We start from the raw sequence: 20168 nt of genomic DNA on the forward strand, positions 1-20168 counted from the left end.
TGATATGCAGGAGCTGATGCCATGACGATGTAATTTCAGAATATCGAATGAGATTGAAAACTTACTTCGTTAATTTTTGTTTTCTTTTTGGTTATGTATCGTTTAAATGCTAATTAAATAGATGAGCATGATCTAACATCACTGCGAACACATTTAATGACAACCTGACGAGATACAGAAACTGAAACTAACATAAACAGTTAATACCAAGTTACAGTTAACCTAGCTGATTTCTTCAGCAACAGTCTTAGACCTTTTCACTTACTTCGCCAGACCTTTTTATGTACTTTTTCACTTGCACCAAAACAGGATCTGATTGCAATTCTTTTTGGCAGTGATATCTGGTAATTGAACTATCGTCCATGGCTTCCAATAATAAGACAATATCTGCTGACTTGGGCAGATCTGTACAAGTAGTTGGTAAGGGCAGTCTGCTGCAGGCATCAGCATTACCATGGGAACTACCCTTACGGTACGCAATATGATATGAGTCTGCTGATAAAATAAGAGCCCATCTTTGTATACGAGAAGCCGCCATAGTTGGCACAGGCTTACTCTCAGAAAACAAACTGACTAAAGGCTGGTGATCTGTTACTAATGTGAAAGCTCTTCCCAATAAGTATTTTCGGTAACGAGTGACACCAAAAATTAAAGCTAAAGCTTCTCTTTCAATTTGACTGCAATTTCGCTCTGCTTTGGTGTGCGAGCAAGAAGCAAAAGCAATGGGGCGATCACCTGATGAATGTGACAAAACTGCTCCTACCCCATGTGGCCTAGCATCACATTCCAAGTGCAATTCCTTTCAAAATGGACTGACAATGATGAGGCTGTCAGTTTCTGTTTTGCTTCACAGAAAGCTTCTTTTTCTATCTTAAACCATTGCCATGGTTGATTCTTATTCAGTAGTCTGTACAACGGTGCCAACATTGATGACAGATTTGGAACAAATTTAGCATAGTATGTGAGGAGACCTATAAAAGATCTTAACTCATCTACATTTGTAGGCTCTGGAGCTTCCTTTATAGCATCTATATTGGTCTGCACTGGATGCAAACCATCCTTGTCAATACGATGGCCCAAGTATTCAGCTGAGGACTGCATAAACGAGCACTTGGATGGATGAAGTTTAATAACAGCCTCTTACAGAGTAGACAGGACATTCTTCAAATTCTGCTGGTGCTCTCCCTCAGAGTCTCCTGTTACAAGTAGGTCATCTAGGTGTCCATCTCTCTTTCGAATACTGCAGGAGCTGAGGCCACACCAAATGCCAAACGGGCATATCTAAACAATCCTCGATGAGTATTAATCACCAACAACTCTTTAGATGGCTCATCCAGTTCCAATTGGCAGTATGCGTCAGATAAATCAATTTTTGAGAACATCACTCCCCTGAGAGGCTAGCAAATAAATCCTCGATATTTGGCAATGGATATTGCTCAAAATCTGTCGCAAAGTTTACTGTCAGTTTGAAGTCACCACAGAGACAAATTTATCCATTAGCTTTCAGAACTGGAACCACGGGTGTAGCCCTGTTCGAAGATGATACTAACTCGAGTACACCTAGCTGCAACAGCCTGTCAATCTCATCCTCTATCTTTTTCTTGTAAGCATAAGGTAAAGGGCGAGCTTTAGAAAATTTTGGCTGAACAGACTCTTTCCTGTTCAAATGAACTTTCACCTCTTTCACTTTCCTAAACCATCAGAAAACAGTTCTTTGTGCTCATTCAAAATATACTGCAAAGTCATTTCAAGACTGAGTTGATTGGATTAAATTTGTAGACATTCATTGTTTGATGTCATTTAAAACACCAAGTTTACCAATCCAGTCTCTACCCATCAATGTAACAGAACATTGATCAACAACCAATATAGGAAGCTTTACACTCTTTGTTTTGTATGTGATATTAACATCCATGATGCCAGAAAGTTTTAATCTGTGTTTAGTGAACGATCTTAGTTTAACGTTCGTCTCCCTCGACTGATGTAAAACTTTGTTGTTTTCTGCATAAACAGAAAAAGGCATGATAGAAAAAGGAGCAACAGTATCCACTTCCATATTTAATGGCACACTTTCAATTTCTATACGCACCTTACAAGGTGGAGGAGTATCGTGCAAGGTACTTAATGTAAATACATCATACATATCACACGCAGCAGATTCAGGTACCACCTGATGCACTTGACTGCCGTAACCAACCTTTACCTCATTTTTTTCTTCTTGCAGGTACCTTTTTTTAGTGACTAACACATCTTGACTATATGCCCAACCTTACCACAAGAATGGCACTCTTACTGAATTTACAATTTGGTGATTTATGGCCTTTTTCTCCACAAGAGTAACATGTTAATGTAGAAAAATCATCACTTTCCTGTTTTTTCGACTGCTTCAATAACAGCACGTCTGCCGGTAATGTTTTATCACTGCCTAAACCGGAAGCATTTCTTGCTGCAGCTTCCATCGATAATGCTACTTCTGCAGCCCTTTCGAAGGTTAGATCTCTTTCGGATAACAGCTTCTTTTGGGTAGTCACATCGCCAATTCCGCAGACCAGTCTGTCTCGAGACAACGAGGCGCCAAAATTGCAATATCTCGCCAAACTTCGAAGCTCCGCCACGAAAATTGCAACCGATTCATCAGTTTTCCTTACCCTGCAATCGAAGCGAAGTCGTTGCATAATTTCGGATGGTGGCGGTTCAAAATGTCCTTGCAACACTGCCAAGATTTGATCTAATGATTTGCTAGTATGTAATTCAGGTGCCAGCAAATTTTTTTCAGCAAACTGTACGTAACACTTCCCACTACAGAGAGGAAAATCGCTCTCTTGCGATCATCATTGTTCACTTCATTACTGATAAAATACTATATAAGTCTTTTTGATTACTCACAGAAAGATTCTTTGGCAGCTTCGAACTCACCTAACGGTCCGAAATGTGCCATAGTGCACGCGAGTAGTCATCGCCGAATTAGGCCTAACTCACTTCGTTCGATAAACAACTAACTCCTAAATCTGCTCGTCGCCACTGAAATATTTGAATTCACGCTAGTAGTTGTATGGAAAAGGATGAGAAACATTCATAAGGAATCAAATATGTTTTTAATGCAATGTACCTTTATACATTTTATCGGCGGTGTTGTGACAACAACCAGCAAGCCACGCTCATAGATGCCTTGATCTCATCGACTGTTGGCATACATAATTATCAAAAGCATTTTTGAATTAAAGTTGTAGTATATAATAAAAATTTAGAATAGTGCTGACATCTCTGAATTAGAATTAGAATTAAAAGAAACGATATTCAATGAATTAATGTTGCTATCTTTTAAAAAGTTACAATTAAGTTTAAATCTCTAAATTCAAATTGAAAATTAATTAAATATTAATACAAATTATTAATAAATGATAAATTTTTAAAACTGAACAATGGCCTTTCTTATTATACTTGATAGCTGTTTCAAACAGTTCGTATTTTTGTCTCCAATCTGCCCAAGCTCTTGCCGGATTGTCGCCAAGAGTAGATGGCTCCATTTGAATGAATTGATCAGCAACCATGTTTTGATACTATTAGATGATGTAACACAATCCGAATACAGCAAAACGGGGGGGAAATCAATAGTTGAAATAAATACCGAGGTGTTTCAATCAGACACCATGTTAGGTTTCTTAAAATGTATGTGTGTAGGTGATATATATATAAAAGAGATGACGATTAAGCATCTTCTGGGGTAATGCACATATCACAATAAAAGATAGAAACAAAAAACAGGATACAATTAGAAGGACTATTTTCGATTACGATTAATTGATAAGGTTACACAGATTTAGATTAAGATTAATTCTTAATTGCAAATACATAGCATTAACAACTTTCTGCAACTGTTATTTTTATAAATGGTATTACACGTCATCACCATTCAAAAGAACTAGTTCTTCGGATATACACTCACCATTACTATAGTGTAAAAACATGTTAAGGCCCATCTGTTTTATCTTATCTGTGGTTGCAGGTTGTTTGGTTAATACACTGCTGGACAATTGCTAAGGACGGATAACACTATCATCCATAGCAACCACAAAATGAAGGGAAGCAAAATGTGGAAAATTAGAATAAGTGCGGGATATAGTAAGAAGGGGTATGCGTATGTAAATTTTTTTGTCCACGTTTGTTCATCACGTGATAGCGCTGATAAGAGCTTTAAAGGTTTTGACGCGTTGTGGAGAGTTGTTGTTTCAAGTCAAATTTTTACAGGAAAGATTTAGTTGACGAACTTGAAATTTTCGGCATGTCTTCCCGATATTACTTAGATGATTTTAAGCGTGGCCGAATTATTGGAAAGATCGACGAAGGGCGAAGAATAAGAAACGTTGCCAGGGAGTTCGACATCGCTGACGGTGTTGTCTAACGGCTGTGGAAATCTTTTAAAACTACTGGAATGTGTAGTAAGCGGCAAGGGGGAGGTCTTGTTAGAAGTAAGACGCCTGCTGAAGACAGATACATCGTCCTATCAGTAAAAAGGAACAGGCGCACCACAGCTCAGCAGGTGGCAAATCAGTTTCTTGCTACCACAGGAAAGCAGATCTCCCGAAAAACTGTTGCCAGACGTTTGAGGGGAGGAGGACTATACACCCGCAGACCTGTTGTGTGCGTCCCATTGACCAGACAGCACCGTACTGCACGTTTGCAATGGTGTCGTGAGCATCACAATTGGACTGAACAGGACTGGGCATGCGTACTCTTCTCAGATGAGAGTAGGTTCAGTCTGTCATCGGATTGTAGACGCCAACTGATCTGGCGCGAGAGTGGTACTGGTTATCATCCAGAAAATATTCAGGAAAGGGACCGATATCCGACATGCAGGGTCATGGTGTGGGCCAGCATCATGATCAATGGCCGCACGCGCCTACATGTGGTTGCGAATGGGACTATGACGGGCCAACGATACTTTGAGGAAGTTCTACTTCCTCATGTTCGTCTTTTACGTGGTGCTGTCGGTGATAAATTTGTTTTTATGGGCGACAACGCAACATGTCATCGAACACTCGCTGTTCAGAATTGTTTAGACAGTGAGGGTATTCAACGCCTCGTATGGCCATCACGTTCTCTAGATCTAAACCACATTGAAAATGTTTGAGATGCTTTGGGGAGGCAATTTGCTGGTTGAAACTATCCTCCGACAAACAAGAACACCCTCATCCGTGCACTGACAGAGGAATGGGATAAATTGCCTCAACAGCTGCTGGATAATGTTGTGCGAAGTATGATACGACCTGTAGAATGTTGCATCACACTCCACGGTGGACATATTCCGTACTGACACCTTTCTTCAAGTTGCCTGCTGACATTTAAATGCATTGTTCCATTATTCCGTACGCAGCATCAAATGAACATTTTTTTTCTTTCAGATGTTTCATAGCTTTTGTACTTTCCAGAACAATGAATGTTCTTTATTCTAATGTCTGAACAATGTGGCAACTATACTTTATCCTACTAGGTCTCATGTCTCGCTTAATGTTATGCTACATTGCAATTTGTGATCCGTCCTTAGCAATTGTCCAGCAGTGTACTACAAACAGGTACACTGTGTGGTCTAAAGCTAACAAATAAATCAATGCCTGTTATTCGTTGTGAATTATCATATACACTTACCACATACAAAACAATTTTTATCATGTAAAAGCATGCATCTATGAGTAGTCATCTTAGAGTTTAGAGTGAAAATATACTTGAGGGTGCCCCTTGGCGAAATCGGCGACTTATGTTTGACGCCATTGTTTGCGCGGAACACCGTGGTATCAGGAATGGCTGCCAAAATATAATGATATTTCAATAAAACATTTGAAAATTTCAACAAAACATCGGCCAAAACTGTATAAAATTGCAATGAACCCGATATCAGCAAAATTAATAAACTCAATAAAACGTATTTTGAATCGAAACAAAAATTAATGAAGTGTTATATCGCTGGGCTTTGCTTTAAAAGCCAGACATCATAATGTATGTGAATGTATAATCAAGTATTTTGGAAATGAAGAAAAACTATGTATTATATTAGGGTATTAAATCTCTGGAAGCAGGTTAAGGTATTATTTCAACCTGGAGCAGGTAATGTTTGTTTTCCCTAAATCCCTTTCATTAATTATTTATTCCCTGTTTTCAAGTTCTCTTTTTCCCGCTCTGACGTACGAGCGAACCACCAATAGGTAGTAGCTATAGCTGTGACGAAATAATGTCGTCATCGAACCTGTGCAGCGTGGACGGTGTGGCGCGCGATCTACGAAGGGAGAGTTTTTTTTTTTCTCTCTCTTAGCTTCCCGAGGTGATGGTCGTGACTGGCGCCTGCAGGGTCAGAATCAAGTTAACGCGGCGGAACGGACGCGTCCCTATCTCCCGATGGACATCACGATAAGTTTTCCTATTTCTTTTCATATTGCTTCGTTTAACGCTAAATTTAAATAAACTAATTTATTTTTTTTTTATTTATTAAATCCGTAGGATCCTATCAAATAAGTAATTCTAATAATTAAACTTAACTTCGTGGTAGCTGTGCCACGTGCTCGTGCTAATTTAACTTAATATGAAATGAAAACTTAATATTTTTTTTTTATCTTTCCCTGCTCCAGAGAATCTTTTTTTATTGTATTAAAATGATTAGTAATGATTTTCATTGTCATGTTTAAATTAGAATGTTAAACCACATGAGGAATGTTATACTTAATTGTTTTAGAATGTTAAACCACATGAGGAATGTTATACTTAATTGTTTGAGCTGAACATGATTAATATGATTTTCAATAAATATTGTAATTTTATATAAACTTAACTCTCATTTATTAGCAGTTATTAATTGATTCACTTTAGGCAGTTATTGTGATTTTAGTAGCTTTTAGTTATATATTTGAATATTTTCCTGACAGGCTCGAACCTGATTTTAGATTAGCTTAAATAATTTATTTGGAGGAAAATGCTTGAATTACTTTGATTGCATAAAAATAATAAAATATTAAATCAAGATAAATAATTTTATTAAGAAATCTAAGCCTAGATGCAATTAGATTTAAGTATTAGTGAAGCACGTGTCGATCCACACGTGTTGATTTAGACTTGAACTAGAATAGTAAATTGTTAATTCTAATTTTTTCTTAATTAATTTCATAATTAAATTAATGAAACGGTTCGATAGTGATGAGTAATTATCAAGGAATATTAATCATTTTTCTCCACTAACTAGTTATTCAAATTCACAACGCAATTCAAATTAATGAAAGACACATTTTTAGGTACTGTTATATGTCTCCATAAAGCAAATATAACAAATGGTGCCGAGACACCTGTTAGGAAAAATTTTATTTCAGTAAATAGTAATATTTAGAAAAAAAAAAACTTTTTTTTAACGTCATGTTCAGCAAATGATTTTGAATTTGATGCATATTATTTTCATTTGTGTGTTATTTTGTTATTAGTATTACTGGTATTAAGGCATATTTATGTGAATGTGTGATATATTCCCCTGATGAGATTGATATTAGTGGTTACAAAGCTAATTAGATTAATGCTTTCGAAATAGCAATTATTTTTAGGTAAACTTTCACTAAGACAAAAATTTTAGTTTATATATTTTTTTTTCGAGTGTTGGTTTTTCCGTTCTTTAACTAGACATGACTGATAACCAGTTAGAAGGTCTTTCTACAAACTCTACGGGAGTAAAAACAATAGACATTATTCCAGTAGTCAAAAGTCACACAGTTTCTGAGTTCTTACCCGTGATCCCATCGTTTGACGGAAATTCTAATTTCTCTGCTTTTATAGATAAATTTAATTCGATTGCTGACTATTGTAAATGGGATGATAATGACAAAATTTTGGCTCTTTCGTTACGCCTTATCGGCGAAGCTCAGGAATTCGTATCCACTCAGCGAGAGTTAAGGTACACTAAGGATTTTAAATTGTTAGTTAAATCGTTAAGGGAAAGATTTGAAACTAAATCGAATATGGCTTCGTATACATTGGCGTCGTCAGATAAAATTTAATGGGGGGGACCATACTTAAGACTGTTATTTTCACGTTTCTTGAGAAAAAAAGAAAAATATCACCCTTGCCCTTATTTATATATATATATATATATATATATATATATATATATATATATATATATATATATATATATGGTGTCTCAGTTAAGCGCTTCAGAACTTCTAAGAGGGGTAGGGGGCATCCTGACGACTCGAAATCATATAGCAATGTGGGGTCGGAAATGCTTTCCTGAAGCGGTGACGTACACAGAAACACCATAAAGAAAAGAGACCGTAAGTGAAAAATCGCTATAATAATACATTGAAAAAATTATATGGCCTCCTCGGTCACCCGACCTATCATGTCTCGATTTCTGGAGTCATATGAAAACACTGGTTTATGACACCCCTGTTGATAATGCTGGTTGCAAGAATCGCAGTAGCTGCCTGCGAGATATGTCTGGAGTATTGCAGAATGTTCGAATGTCCATGCGCCGGAGATCGGAGGTGTACATTGTAGCCGGTGGCAGAAACTTCGAACACTTACTTTGGCCCATGTACCATATAATTTCTTCAATCTATTATTATAGCGATTTTTCACTTACGGTCTCTTTTCTTTATGGTGCTTCTGTGTACGTCACCGCTTCAGGAAAGCATTTCCGACCCCACATTGCTACATGATTTCGAGTCGTCAGGATGCCCCCTACCCCTCTTAGAAGTTCTGAAACGCTTAACTGAGACACCCTGTATATATATATATATATATATATATATATATATATATAGTAAGAATACAACTCTAATGAATGAATAAACTCTGCATCATAGAATCAAGAAACATCTTGATTCTATGATGCAGAGTGGTCCGTAATCTACTTCCTCATATATAATTATTTTAGAATCATCTTTAAGAATTAAGTTAAAAAAACTATACAAATTTGGAATAGCAAACTACCATTTAAAAGCGCGAAAAAACGATAAGAAAATCGTAAGAATCACTATTAAGATAAACGGAATTGAAACTTTCAAACCAGTTTGATTGCCGAAATAAGTTTGAAGTGTCTCAAATAAGTGTCTTTCAATTCCTCTATGTTTTTTCGGCAACTAAACATAAATTTTTGGTCATGTTTTGATTTTCTTTCCCCCCCCCCTGAAATATCAATTTGTGATCCTTTTTTTTTTTTTACCTCATTTGTGACAAGAATTCTAGAAATTTATCGAAGGAGTTGTCTTTACGGAGCATCATGTGTACAATTCTGTGAAAAAATACTATTAAATGCGCAGAAAATTACAAATCAAACAATCTATAATGAAATACAACATAAAGTACTGTCTGAGTAAAAATTTTCAGACTAGAGCAAACGTTTGAGAAATCGAAAAATACAATTTAAATCCCCTTTATTTAATTCTTAAAGTATATTATTAAGAAATAACGCTACAAACAAGATTTGCAATTATGTAAAATTATGTAGAAAAAATTGTTAAGATCAAAATTAGTATTTTAGCCTGAGTAAAAACTTAAAGGCTACCAGTAATTTTTAGAAATAAATATAATTAAAAAATACTATGGCTACTACGACGATTGAAAAACACTTCTATTTGCAAATTTGCCATGAATTCTTGCTATGTATTTTTTATTGCGCTTTTTAGAAGTTTTGGTTGCAAAGGTAAAGAGATTAACTGATCATGAAAAGAACCGATAGAAGCTTTTTCTTCAATAAATATTCGTGCTAGTGCGATGATAATGATAGGTAGTTCAAGATCAAAGAGTCTAGTCAGTAAGTTCTTAAAATTGAAAGACAATAATGGTAAAAAAGGATGCGGAAAGAAGAAACTATGTCCTCGTGTGATAAAAGACGAGATTACAATAATATAAAACATATACCTAACTTTGTTAAAAACTATTTTCTTCTATGAAAACTAGAATAGTAGAAGTAATTCGGAAAAAAAAGACTCTTACACAGGCTTCTCAATTTTTACATTTCTTAAATATTATTTTTTTTTATGTTGACTTCAATTGAAACCCACTTTTTTCAGATAATTGCAAAATTAGAAATCCTGTTTGTTGCGTTACCTTTTAACAACTTTAAAATTAATTATAAAATAATATTTAACTCCCTTTTATTTTTATTTTTGAATTTTTTTTTCGCTAGTCTTTAAGTTTTTATTCAAATTATAATTATGCAAAAATTAAAATTATACAAAAATTGAATTTTGTTCAAACATTAGGATAGCACATTGATCTAACGGAAATTTCTTGGAAAGAGCAACAAATAATAATAAATAATTTTTTAAAATTATTTTAACTTCATTAATTGCTTTGGTACATGCTTGTGCATGTTGATTAACATCGATTGATTATTTACTTTCCTATTTTCTACCCCATGCGCTGAACTGGTATTCGGCTTGTAAATGAATAAAAAATTTAAACTGGGGAGTTTTTCCGGATGATGCAGATGCAACTGTGCAATGTGACTCAAAATGGGAATCAGTAGAATAAGCAGCAAATACAATTATTACATTAATGTCAATTAAAAATTGAGTTGTGGTGAGTCGTAAGTTTGTAATTTACTTCAGGCGAGGAAATATATTTGTCCTCAAAAACTGCCTTGAGAGCTAGGCTTGTTAGTCTAAAATAGCTAAATATTTTTTTAATAAAAATACTATTTATTTCAATTATAGTAGCATACTAGAATTATAAAAAAGAACAGAGTTCAGTAAGTAAAATTTTTGCTAAATAGGCAAAAACTGCAGAATAGTGCATGATAACAACATTTCGACAAATAAATATTTTATTTATTGATAATTTCTATTTTACCACGTTTATATAAACTTGCCTTCGTGTATGTCTGTCCGGGTGGAATTTTGTAATCGATTTTAAACTAACTTCCCGACTAGCTACAAACTTCAAATTTAGCACACAGTTCAGAATTGGATGACAATACATGAAAATGAAGAGAAAAAAGGCATGCAAAGTAAAATAAAATTAAAATTTAAAAAAAAAATTACTTTCGAGATTGTCTTTTGTTGTCAATTCCATTATTTCAAATTATTACGTGTCAGGTGAAAAGATTTTTGTTGTCGGAGTATTTTTATTGGCTGAAAAATCACGTGGTAGGATCCAGTTTTTCCTCATTCATTTCCAGATTGTTTTGGTTGTCATCAGCATAAAACTAATGAAAGTCATAAAGGTATTGTTTTTCTATAAAGATTTTTGTATCCCTAATTTAAAATAAAAGTTCTATTACTTTAGTAGTGGTCTTGTAGTAGTTTTGACTACTCTTGACTAAGAAAAAAAATCTAAATAAAAATATATATTTTTGAAAACCACGTTTTTTGTAGTGAAGAATAATAATTAAAAAATAATAATTTTTTTAAAAATATAAAATAAAAATTAAAAAAATCATAGTTTAAAATAAAAAAATTCAAAATAAAAAAATTCGAAATAAAAAGTAATATTTTTAAAAACCACGTTTTAGTAGTGGAGAATAATAATTAAGAAAAAAATTGAAAAACGAAAAACGTGGGGCGCATGAAATACATAACAGTACATATACACATACATATACACACTTTCTTACTCATACACATGCACAGCCACATATACATCTACATACATATGCATATACAAAAGCATATTCCACATCCACATTCAGATACAATTACAATTACTGATATACATACACATATTCTCAAGAGCACACATACACACACTAATATAACATTACTGTTATGTATTTCATGCGCCCCACGTTTTTCGTTTTAAATTTTTTTCTTAATTATTATTCTCCACTACTAAAACGTGGTTTTTAAAAATATGACTTTTTATTTCGAATTTTTTACTTTCCATTTCTTTATTAAATGATTATTTCTTCTTTTTCTAATACAATTTTTTATAAAAAAGCATTATTTAAAAACAAAATTTCATCAATTTTATTTTTAACTTTTGAACCTTTCATATTTTTGTATTCTGTGTTTGATTACTATATAATGTATGAAATACTGCAAATTTATTCTATGATTAAAAAATGAATTGTATCATAGAAACGACTAAAACTTTACAAATTGATAATACTTTGAATTTTTTTGATATTTTTAACTAATTAAAAGATTTAGCCCCTGAGAGACTGTTGATTGATACATTATTTATTACAATACTATATATTAAATAATTAAAAATATGAAAAAATTAAAACATATAAAGTATTAAAAATATATGAAGTAATCATGTATCACATATCATTTTTATGTATCACGTATGTCCCTTTTTCAAAAGTCTCAATTGAAAAATAAGCATAATTTCTTTAAATAATACATTGAGGTAAAAGTAAAGTTACTTAAATCCAATATGCACAGTGTCTTAAAAATATAGTTTCATTTTGAAAAGAACATTTTGTCTGTTAAAGTTTTTGATGAGAATGACATGAAATTTATAAATGCATAATATTATGTCATGTAATCCTACGTGATTAAACAATCATGAATGAGATAAATTTTTTGGGGCATATTTTAACATTTTAAATTGTAGCGGAATTTTTTAAAAGAAAATGTAAGGAAAAAGTCATAATACGTTTTGCTAAACGAAAAAAAATTTTTTTTACTATGAATTTGAATTGATCTGGATTTCTGAGATGAAAGATACAACATTAATAATAATACTGGAAAAACTATCTTTAATATTGGTTTCAGTAGAGATCATCATGATTAAAATAAATATATTTATAGAACTCTAAATTGCAAAAAAAAAATTAAAAAAAAAAAAAAAAATTGAGAAATTCAAGAATATTAAAGCAGTTTTAAGTTTAGCCATTTTCTCATCTTGTTCCTGCTCAAAACGTTTTAAAAATCGAAATTGTTGTCTTTAAAAAGGAAAATAAAATTTTATTCAGTTGATTGACAGAACTATAGTATTCATATTTTGAAGAAATTATAAATTATAATAATTGTGATGGGAATAATTTTTATGTCCATTTTATTCAATGTATTTCTCTTATTATTATTTTCAAGCAAAGCAACAGACAAGATGAGATAATTTTTTTTTTTTTTTGGATCGCATGATTAATTTTGGTAACCATAAAAACTTCATATAAATGTACACGAAAAAATAAAAAAGACAACACATAGTACTCTTATTTTCCTTCCTCTATCGACAGTATTTATAGTTTCAGTATTAAAAATTTAAAAATTATTACTTTTAATTCAGAAAAAATATTTGTTGAAAATACCAAATTATGAAAATGTTTATTAGCACAAAATAATTACTTTAAAAATCCCATATTATTTTGATAAAAACAAAATAAATAAAATTACATGAAGTAATCATTAAACACTCATACAATAAATTAAGTTTAACAATTTGTCCCATTCTTAAAAAAAATATTTTTATTAGTTTTTTTTACCGTAATAAAATTCTATGAATTTTTTTAGGAAACTTTAGCATTTAAAGTAATTCTTCATTGTTTTAATTAATTAAAATGCAAGTAAGTGATAATTATTTATATTTGAACATAAATAATCAATGTTTATATAATTTTTTTAATTAAAATTTTTTATTAATTTTATGAATGTCCTTATAAACATAAACGTGACATTAAATTTCTGAATGAAAACAAAGTTATAGAAAGGTCATTAAAATTCTAAGTTTCGATTTATAATTTTAAAAATTAAAAAGTTACATTGATTTTACAAATATAAATAAAAAGTAGCTCCGTGCGTTCAAAATAAATTCATGCGCAATGAACAGTAAAACCATGAAATGATGTACTGTATAAATAAATTTAATATACAAACTATAAAACAATTCTTGCAAATATATAATAATAAATGTATTAGTAAGTGATTTAATACAAACATTTGCTTACCTCCCCAGAATTTATTTAATGACTTCTTATTTTCCAACGATAAACATTATTGCAAAAACTTTAAATAAACTTTATTTAAAAAAATAACAACTAATAATTTAAGTTAAAACAATTAATGAAACAAAATATAAAAGTAAACAGAATTACTACTTAAATTTATCAAAATTTCGAACTGACTGGAAATGTCTAGTTTAAATAATGATGGAATAACACTGTGAGCGCTTATACGTAAGAGAAGATTTAGAATGATTCTATTTCAGAGAAATTTTCTTAACAAAACCACCAAAAAAAAAAAAAAAAAAAAAAAAACCAAGAAAATAGAAAATGTCTACAAGAATCTTTCCCTACTGAAATCCCCCCTAGAAATTCTAGATAATTGCCTGTTTGAGACAATTTATGAATAGGTAGGGGTCTGTTGATATTTGACATTTTAAAAAAGAGGACAAAAGAGCCCAGGGCCATAAATACGATAAAGATAAGTTAAAAATGCTAACCATTTTCCCGTATCCTAAACTAAGGCGGCTATTTTTGGGTATCAAATGACTATGTGTGTTATGTTGAGGGAGAATCGTCTTTATCAGTTAGCAGTGAGAAGGAATGGTGGGAAGAGTGTTTTATTGCTTATTGAAGGAAAGGGTGGCTGTGACATTTCTTGTAGTTCTCTAAACACCTGTTTTATTTTTTCAGACAGTGCATTTTTCTGTGTGTATTTTATTTTTTACTAATTTTCTTTTAATTATATAATATAATAAGTTGTGCTTTGTAAAAATAAGAGAGAGAGAAATTAAAAGTTATGGAAACAAAACGGAAATATTTTCTCAAAATAATGAGCCCTGGCTTCCCAATTATTGGGGGGGTCCGGACCCCTCGGACCCCTATGGTTCCGACGCCAGTGTTCGTATATAACCAAATTAACACAGGCATATCAGCTGCCTTGTGAAAATGCACGCCAGTTTTTCAGCCGTTTAGAAGGGATATCATATAACTGTATTCCAGGTAATGGCGGTGAAGAGTTTGAAAGTTATAGAGAACAACTTTTGTTATCCGCTGCTAAGCAAGGTTTAAGGGTTGAATTGTTAAGAGGAATTGCATCGACCGCACTAGATAGTTATAATGAATTTAAAAAACATACTCTTACGTTTGAGGAAAATTTTAAGTTAATTGAGCCAATGCAATTAGCGGCAGCAATTCAAGCTAAATCGGAAGATAATACAGCAGCCAAAATAGATGATCTAAATACAAAAATCGAACAGCTTACACTAACAATTTCTAAAATGCAAACAAAACTCGATACCGAACAAAACAATCGGGAATATAGAGAGAAGCCGCGTCAAACACATAGTGCTAGAAATCGTTATCAGAATCAGTCTGAAAAGAAATGTTTTAACTGTAAAAAATTGGGACATTTAGCAAAGAATTGCCCAGTTCCATATTGTAATTACTGCAAACGTATAGGTCATTCAGTAGAGAATTGTTTTAAGAAAAATAAAGATTTAAACTAACTAGGGGTGAGGTAACTGCACCACTTATCTCTGTGGATACCCCTCACGTGGTGTTAAATCAGGAACCAAATTTAAATAATGAAAATGCAAACAAAAGTACACTTTCTGTGGAGAGTTCAGAATTTTTTCCTAACGCTAATATTTCTAAGAATTTACCAATTGTTAAGGTAGACATTAAAAATTTAAATTATTTTGCTCTCGTGGATACCGGATCTACAATTAACTTAATTTCAGAGAATATGTTAGAAGAACTTAATTGGATTGACAAACAGGAAAATTGTAGGATAGAAGTACAAAATTTTAATGGAGGTCTTGTTAACATCAACAAGTCAATAAACTTAGATCTAAAAATTGATAGCGTAAAATTTTCTGCAGAATTTTTTGTTTTGCCCAGGTTATCTCGAGAGTATGACATAATATTAGGTTACCCTTGGTTAAGTAAAAATAAATTCACTTTAGATTGTAATACTAGAAACCTAAGAAATAGTGAAATTGATATAAGTTTCGCTCATGCAAATAATACTGAAACTTGTAATACTTGTGAGTCCGAAAAAGGTATTTCCTTATTTACGACCCAAAAGACTGTAGTACCCCCTTTCTCACAGTTGATAATTCCCGTTCGTAACAAACATAAATTCAGTAAACATACTGAACAAATACTTCTTTTGCCCAACAAAAATATAGACAATCTTTTAATTGCAAGAACGGTTTCTTTGGCTTCTGATAAACTATTTATAAATGTCATGAATGTAGGTGAAACCCCTATCCATATTAATAAAAACGCGTCCCTCGCTAAAATGGAATGTTTATTTGTACCAAATAAAGATAAATGTAATAATATTGACACAGCTCAACTTGGAGAGGATTTTGAATGTTGGGGTGGAAATTTTCAGCTTGATCATTTAGATGCTGAACAAAGAGATAGATTGTTGGAATTTTTAAAAGTTTACAAGGATGTTTTTGCTCACTCGGTCACAGATTTATCTGAGGGATGTGAAACGCTGTTACACAAAGTTGATTTGTCGGATGACATTCCTGTCAGGCAACGTCACTATAAAGTACCACACCATCTAAAACAAGAACTTGATAGACAAATTAATGAATTGCTTGATATTGGTATAATTAGCCCAAGTGATTCACCATATGCAGCCCCCGTGGTTTTAGTGAAGAAAAAAGATCAATCATACCGCTTATGCACCGATTTCAGGAAATTAAATTTAAAAACCTTACCCGATTCGTTTCCCATACCCTGCATTACCGATTTGGTGGATAATCTGGCTGACGCAACGTTATTTAGCTCATTAGATTTATGCAGTGGGTTTTTTCAAATGAAAATTCATCCTAGCGACAGATATAAGACCGCTTTTGCCACCGAGCACGGTCTCTACGAATGGAATAGGGTACCCTTTGGGTTAAAAAACTCCCCAAACAGCTTCCAACGATTAATGTCTTTAATTTTATCAGGTTTAAAACCCTTGCAAATAGCCGTATATTTGGATGACATTATAATAGCCTCGAAAACCGAAGAAGAGCATTACAAAAAATTACAGCTGGTTTTCGAACGTCTTCGCCAACACAAATTGAAATTAAAACCATCAAAATGCTCATTTCTAAAAACAAAGATAAAGTATTTAGGTTTCCTAATAACCGACGGTAAAGTCTTCCCAGATAAAGATAATATTAGTGCAATAGAAAATTTTAAAGTTCCCGAAAACTCTGATCATGTTAGGTCCTTTATTGGAGTTACCGGTTTTTACCGCAGATTTATAGAAAACTATGCAAAAATTGCATTGCCGTTAACTAAATTGACTAAAAAGAATTGTAAATTTCAATGGACTCCTGAAACGCAATCCGCGTTTGATAAATTAAAAACTGTTTTAACACAACAGCCTTGTTTAAGCTTGCCAAATTTCGAGAAACCATTTACAATATTCACTGACGCATCTAAATATGCGTTAGGCGCCGTTCTGTGTCAGGAAGATGAACATCAATTTTTTCATCCCGTCGCATATGCCAGTAGAAAACTTAAAAATCCCGAAATAAACTATTCGACAGTTGAGAAAGAAATGTTAGGTGTCGTTTTTGGTGTTACCCACTTTAAACAGTATTTATATGGAAAACATTTCACGGTATACTGTGACCAAGCTAGTTTGTCCTACGCCTTAAATGTAAAAGACCCTACATCTAGAATTGCGAGGTGGGTGATGACCTTACAACAGTTTGACTATAAGATTATTCATAAACCCGGGAAATCCAATCTAACAGCAGATTATCTATCTAGGTATGTAGAAAGTACAAATAATATTGTGAGTACTAGTTTCTCCCCAGAATTCCGAGAAAGACTAAAAATTCATCAAAGAGAAGACCCCCATTGTAGCAGAATATTCAAACTAATCGAAACGAACAGTAGTGATCTAGGTGATTTACCCGTGATCTATTTTATTAAAAATGAACACTTATTCTGTACTCTAAAAAGTAATAATAGTCAAGGCAATCCCGATAAATTAGTAATCCCCTTAACATTAATACCCGAAATATTAAATCTGTGTCATGACTCCCCAGCTGTTGCTCACCAAGGCTTCACGAAAACCTTAAAACGAGTTAAATCATCATTTTATTGGCCTCAGATGTATAAACATATTATGAATTACATAAAAACCTGCAAATCTTGTGTTGGAAAAAAGGCCCATAAACCAAATAAACTTGCTCCCCTCCAGAGAATTCCGGTTACCAGCGAGCCTATGGAATGCATAGCAATTGACGCTCTGGGTCCACTCCCCGTAACGTATTCCGGAAATAAATTTATTTTAGTAATTAGTGATTATTTTACACGTTATCCCGAAGCATTTGCAACCCCTAACATAAAAACTGATGAAGTAGCACGTGTTCTTGAAGAGTTCATTTCACGTCACGGTATTCCATCAAAAATAATATCTGATCGTGGAACCAGCTTCCTCTCCCAGGCAATAATGAAAGTATATCAATATCTAGGTATTAAAAAACATTCGACGAGCAGCTACCATCCGCAAACAGACGGAGTGGTCGAACGCTTGAACGGAACGCTTATTAATTCTTTGAGTCATTTGGTTAATGAGACTCATAACGATTGGGATAGGCACTTACCTTTTGCACTTATGGCACATCGAAGCGCAATCCATTCTTCCACCGGTTATTCCCCCGCTGCTTTGCTATATGGACGCGAAATTAAACTCCCAAAAGACGTTCTAACAAATGAAAAAACATTTTCATATGCTGATCATCGAGAGTATGTATACGATTTGTCCTTGAGATTAAAAAAGTCGTTCCAAAATGTCGAGGAAAATTTAAAAACGTCAGCATTAAAACAAGAAAAGCAACGTGAAAAAGTTAGCAAAATAAAAGATATAGAGGTTAATGATATTGTGTATCTTTACACTCCCCAGCTTTCGCCAGGCTTAACACGAAAGTTCGCGAAACCAAATAAAGGTCCTTTTAGGGTTAAAAGTAGGACATCCCCAGTAAACTTTGAAATCGAAGACGTAAGGGATATCAGTAAGACACAATTGGTACATGTTGACCGCATAGTAAAGGTACCAGAGCGAATAGAGTTCCCTAACTTATTAGTTGAAGAAAGAAATACTGATGAAGTTTCAAACAACTTTGAGACTGCTGTAAAAGTGTTGGACTCTAAAAAAGACAACACGCATGGTTATAACTTAAGGTCAAAACAAAACAAATAAGGTTTAAAAAAAAAAAAAAAAAAAAAGTAACATAAATTTTTGTACGAATGTTTTTATGTATATGTGTTAAAAATGTTAATTTGGGTGTTTGGGTTTTTCTGAGCTTGGAATTGTATCTTTTGAGGATAAGTTCTTCCATTTTCCCCTCACCGTTCCCTTCACAACAGAAATTCTTGAGAAATCTTGTTGAAAGCTCCAAATAGAAAGAACTCTTGATAGGACTGTCAAACATGATGAATCACCTTAAGAAATTCTTCATAACACAAACTTTAACTCAGATAATCTAGTTGACTATTTTGTGGTCCAACTGCAAAAGAAGTAAGACCAGACAGAGACCTGAAACGAAAGGAAATTCCTATCTACTGCTCTCGTAGCCTGATCAACTGTGAGGCAAAGGAGAGAATTTACCTTACAAGACAACTTTCCCTTCAGTGCTAAACGTGATGAAATGTTGAAATCCCCGGATTGGCCACTCGAGGAATAAATAGTTGATTACCAAAGCAATGATGATGGAAAAAGGCTTCCATGGCGCCTGGAACCCTCAACACACACCGAACTAGTACTCAAAAACCAAAAACATGATGGAAGATTGGCAGACGTATTTGACTCTGAATCCCGGATTTTTTTTTTCCTTTCCTGAAAAACCATTAAATCCAGGAACCCTCAGTGAATCCTCGAAAGATGACAGATACATTCCAAGCAGGTGAAATGCTAAACAGAAGAGGATCTTTTGTGAACACTTAATAAAAAAATTCATCCTCAATGACAAAGTTTCGTTAGCTAAGACAATTTCCAGAATTTGTCCTCTTGGGTGCAATTCCTCCCCTCAGATCCCCGAACTCCCCTCTCTAAGGTTATGTCATATTTACTGTATTTGTTATGATATGTTATCTATGATGTTTGGTAATAAGGCAGATTCAAATTATAATATGTGACGTCAGTCTGAAAGTTTAAAAAAAAAAAAAAAAAAATTTTTTTTTTTGAAAAAGTCTTCTTTTGCTTAAAAATATATATATGTATGTCTGTGTACATAATATATATATTTTTTCCCTTACCCGGTTGGTATGTTATATCGCT

The 20168-nt window shown here is 33.1% G+C and overlaps 1 protein-coding gene across 1 annotated transcript; it reads right to left on the bottom strand.

Moving 5' to 3' along the window:
• Window positions 1-1783: 1783 nt before the first annotated feature.
• On the bottom strand, window positions 1784-3551 carry LOC122273074 (uncharacterized). The gene is made up of 3 exons (XM_071188515.1): window positions 3442-3551; window positions 2366-2799; window positions 1784-2268 (listed from the first exon to the last, which is right to left on the bottom strand). The coding sequence occupies exons 1-3, from the start codon at window positions 3549-3551 to the stop codon at window positions 1784-1786; spliced, it is 1029 nt and encodes a 342-aa protein (XP_071044616.1).
• Window positions 3552-20168: the final 16617 nt, after the last annotated feature.

This window comes from Parasteatoda tepidariorum, chromosome 9, assembly GCF_982258835.1.
Source record: "Parasteatoda tepidariorum strain Cologne lab strain chromosome 9, Ptep-v5.0, whole genome shotgun sequence".
NCBI classification, from domain to species: Eukaryota; Metazoa; Arthropoda; class Arachnida; order Araneae; family Theridiidae; genus Parasteatoda; species Parasteatoda tepidariorum.

Excerpts from the sequence above, each read along its gene's own strand:
- LOC122273074 (XM_071188515.1), bottom strand. The coding sequence starts at position 3,551 with ATGGTTGCTGATCAATTCATTCAAATGGAGCCATCTACTCTTGGCGAC. Across the intron at positions 2,800-3,441 it reads CTGTTTGAAACAGCTATCAA|TGGGAAGTGTTACGTACAGT; the intron begins GTATAATAAGAA and ends TCCTCTCTGTAG. Across the intron at positions 2,269-2,365 it reads GCAGTCGAAAAAACAGGAAA|GTTGGGCATATAGTCAAGAT; the intron begins GTGATGATTTTT and ends TCTTGTGGTAAG.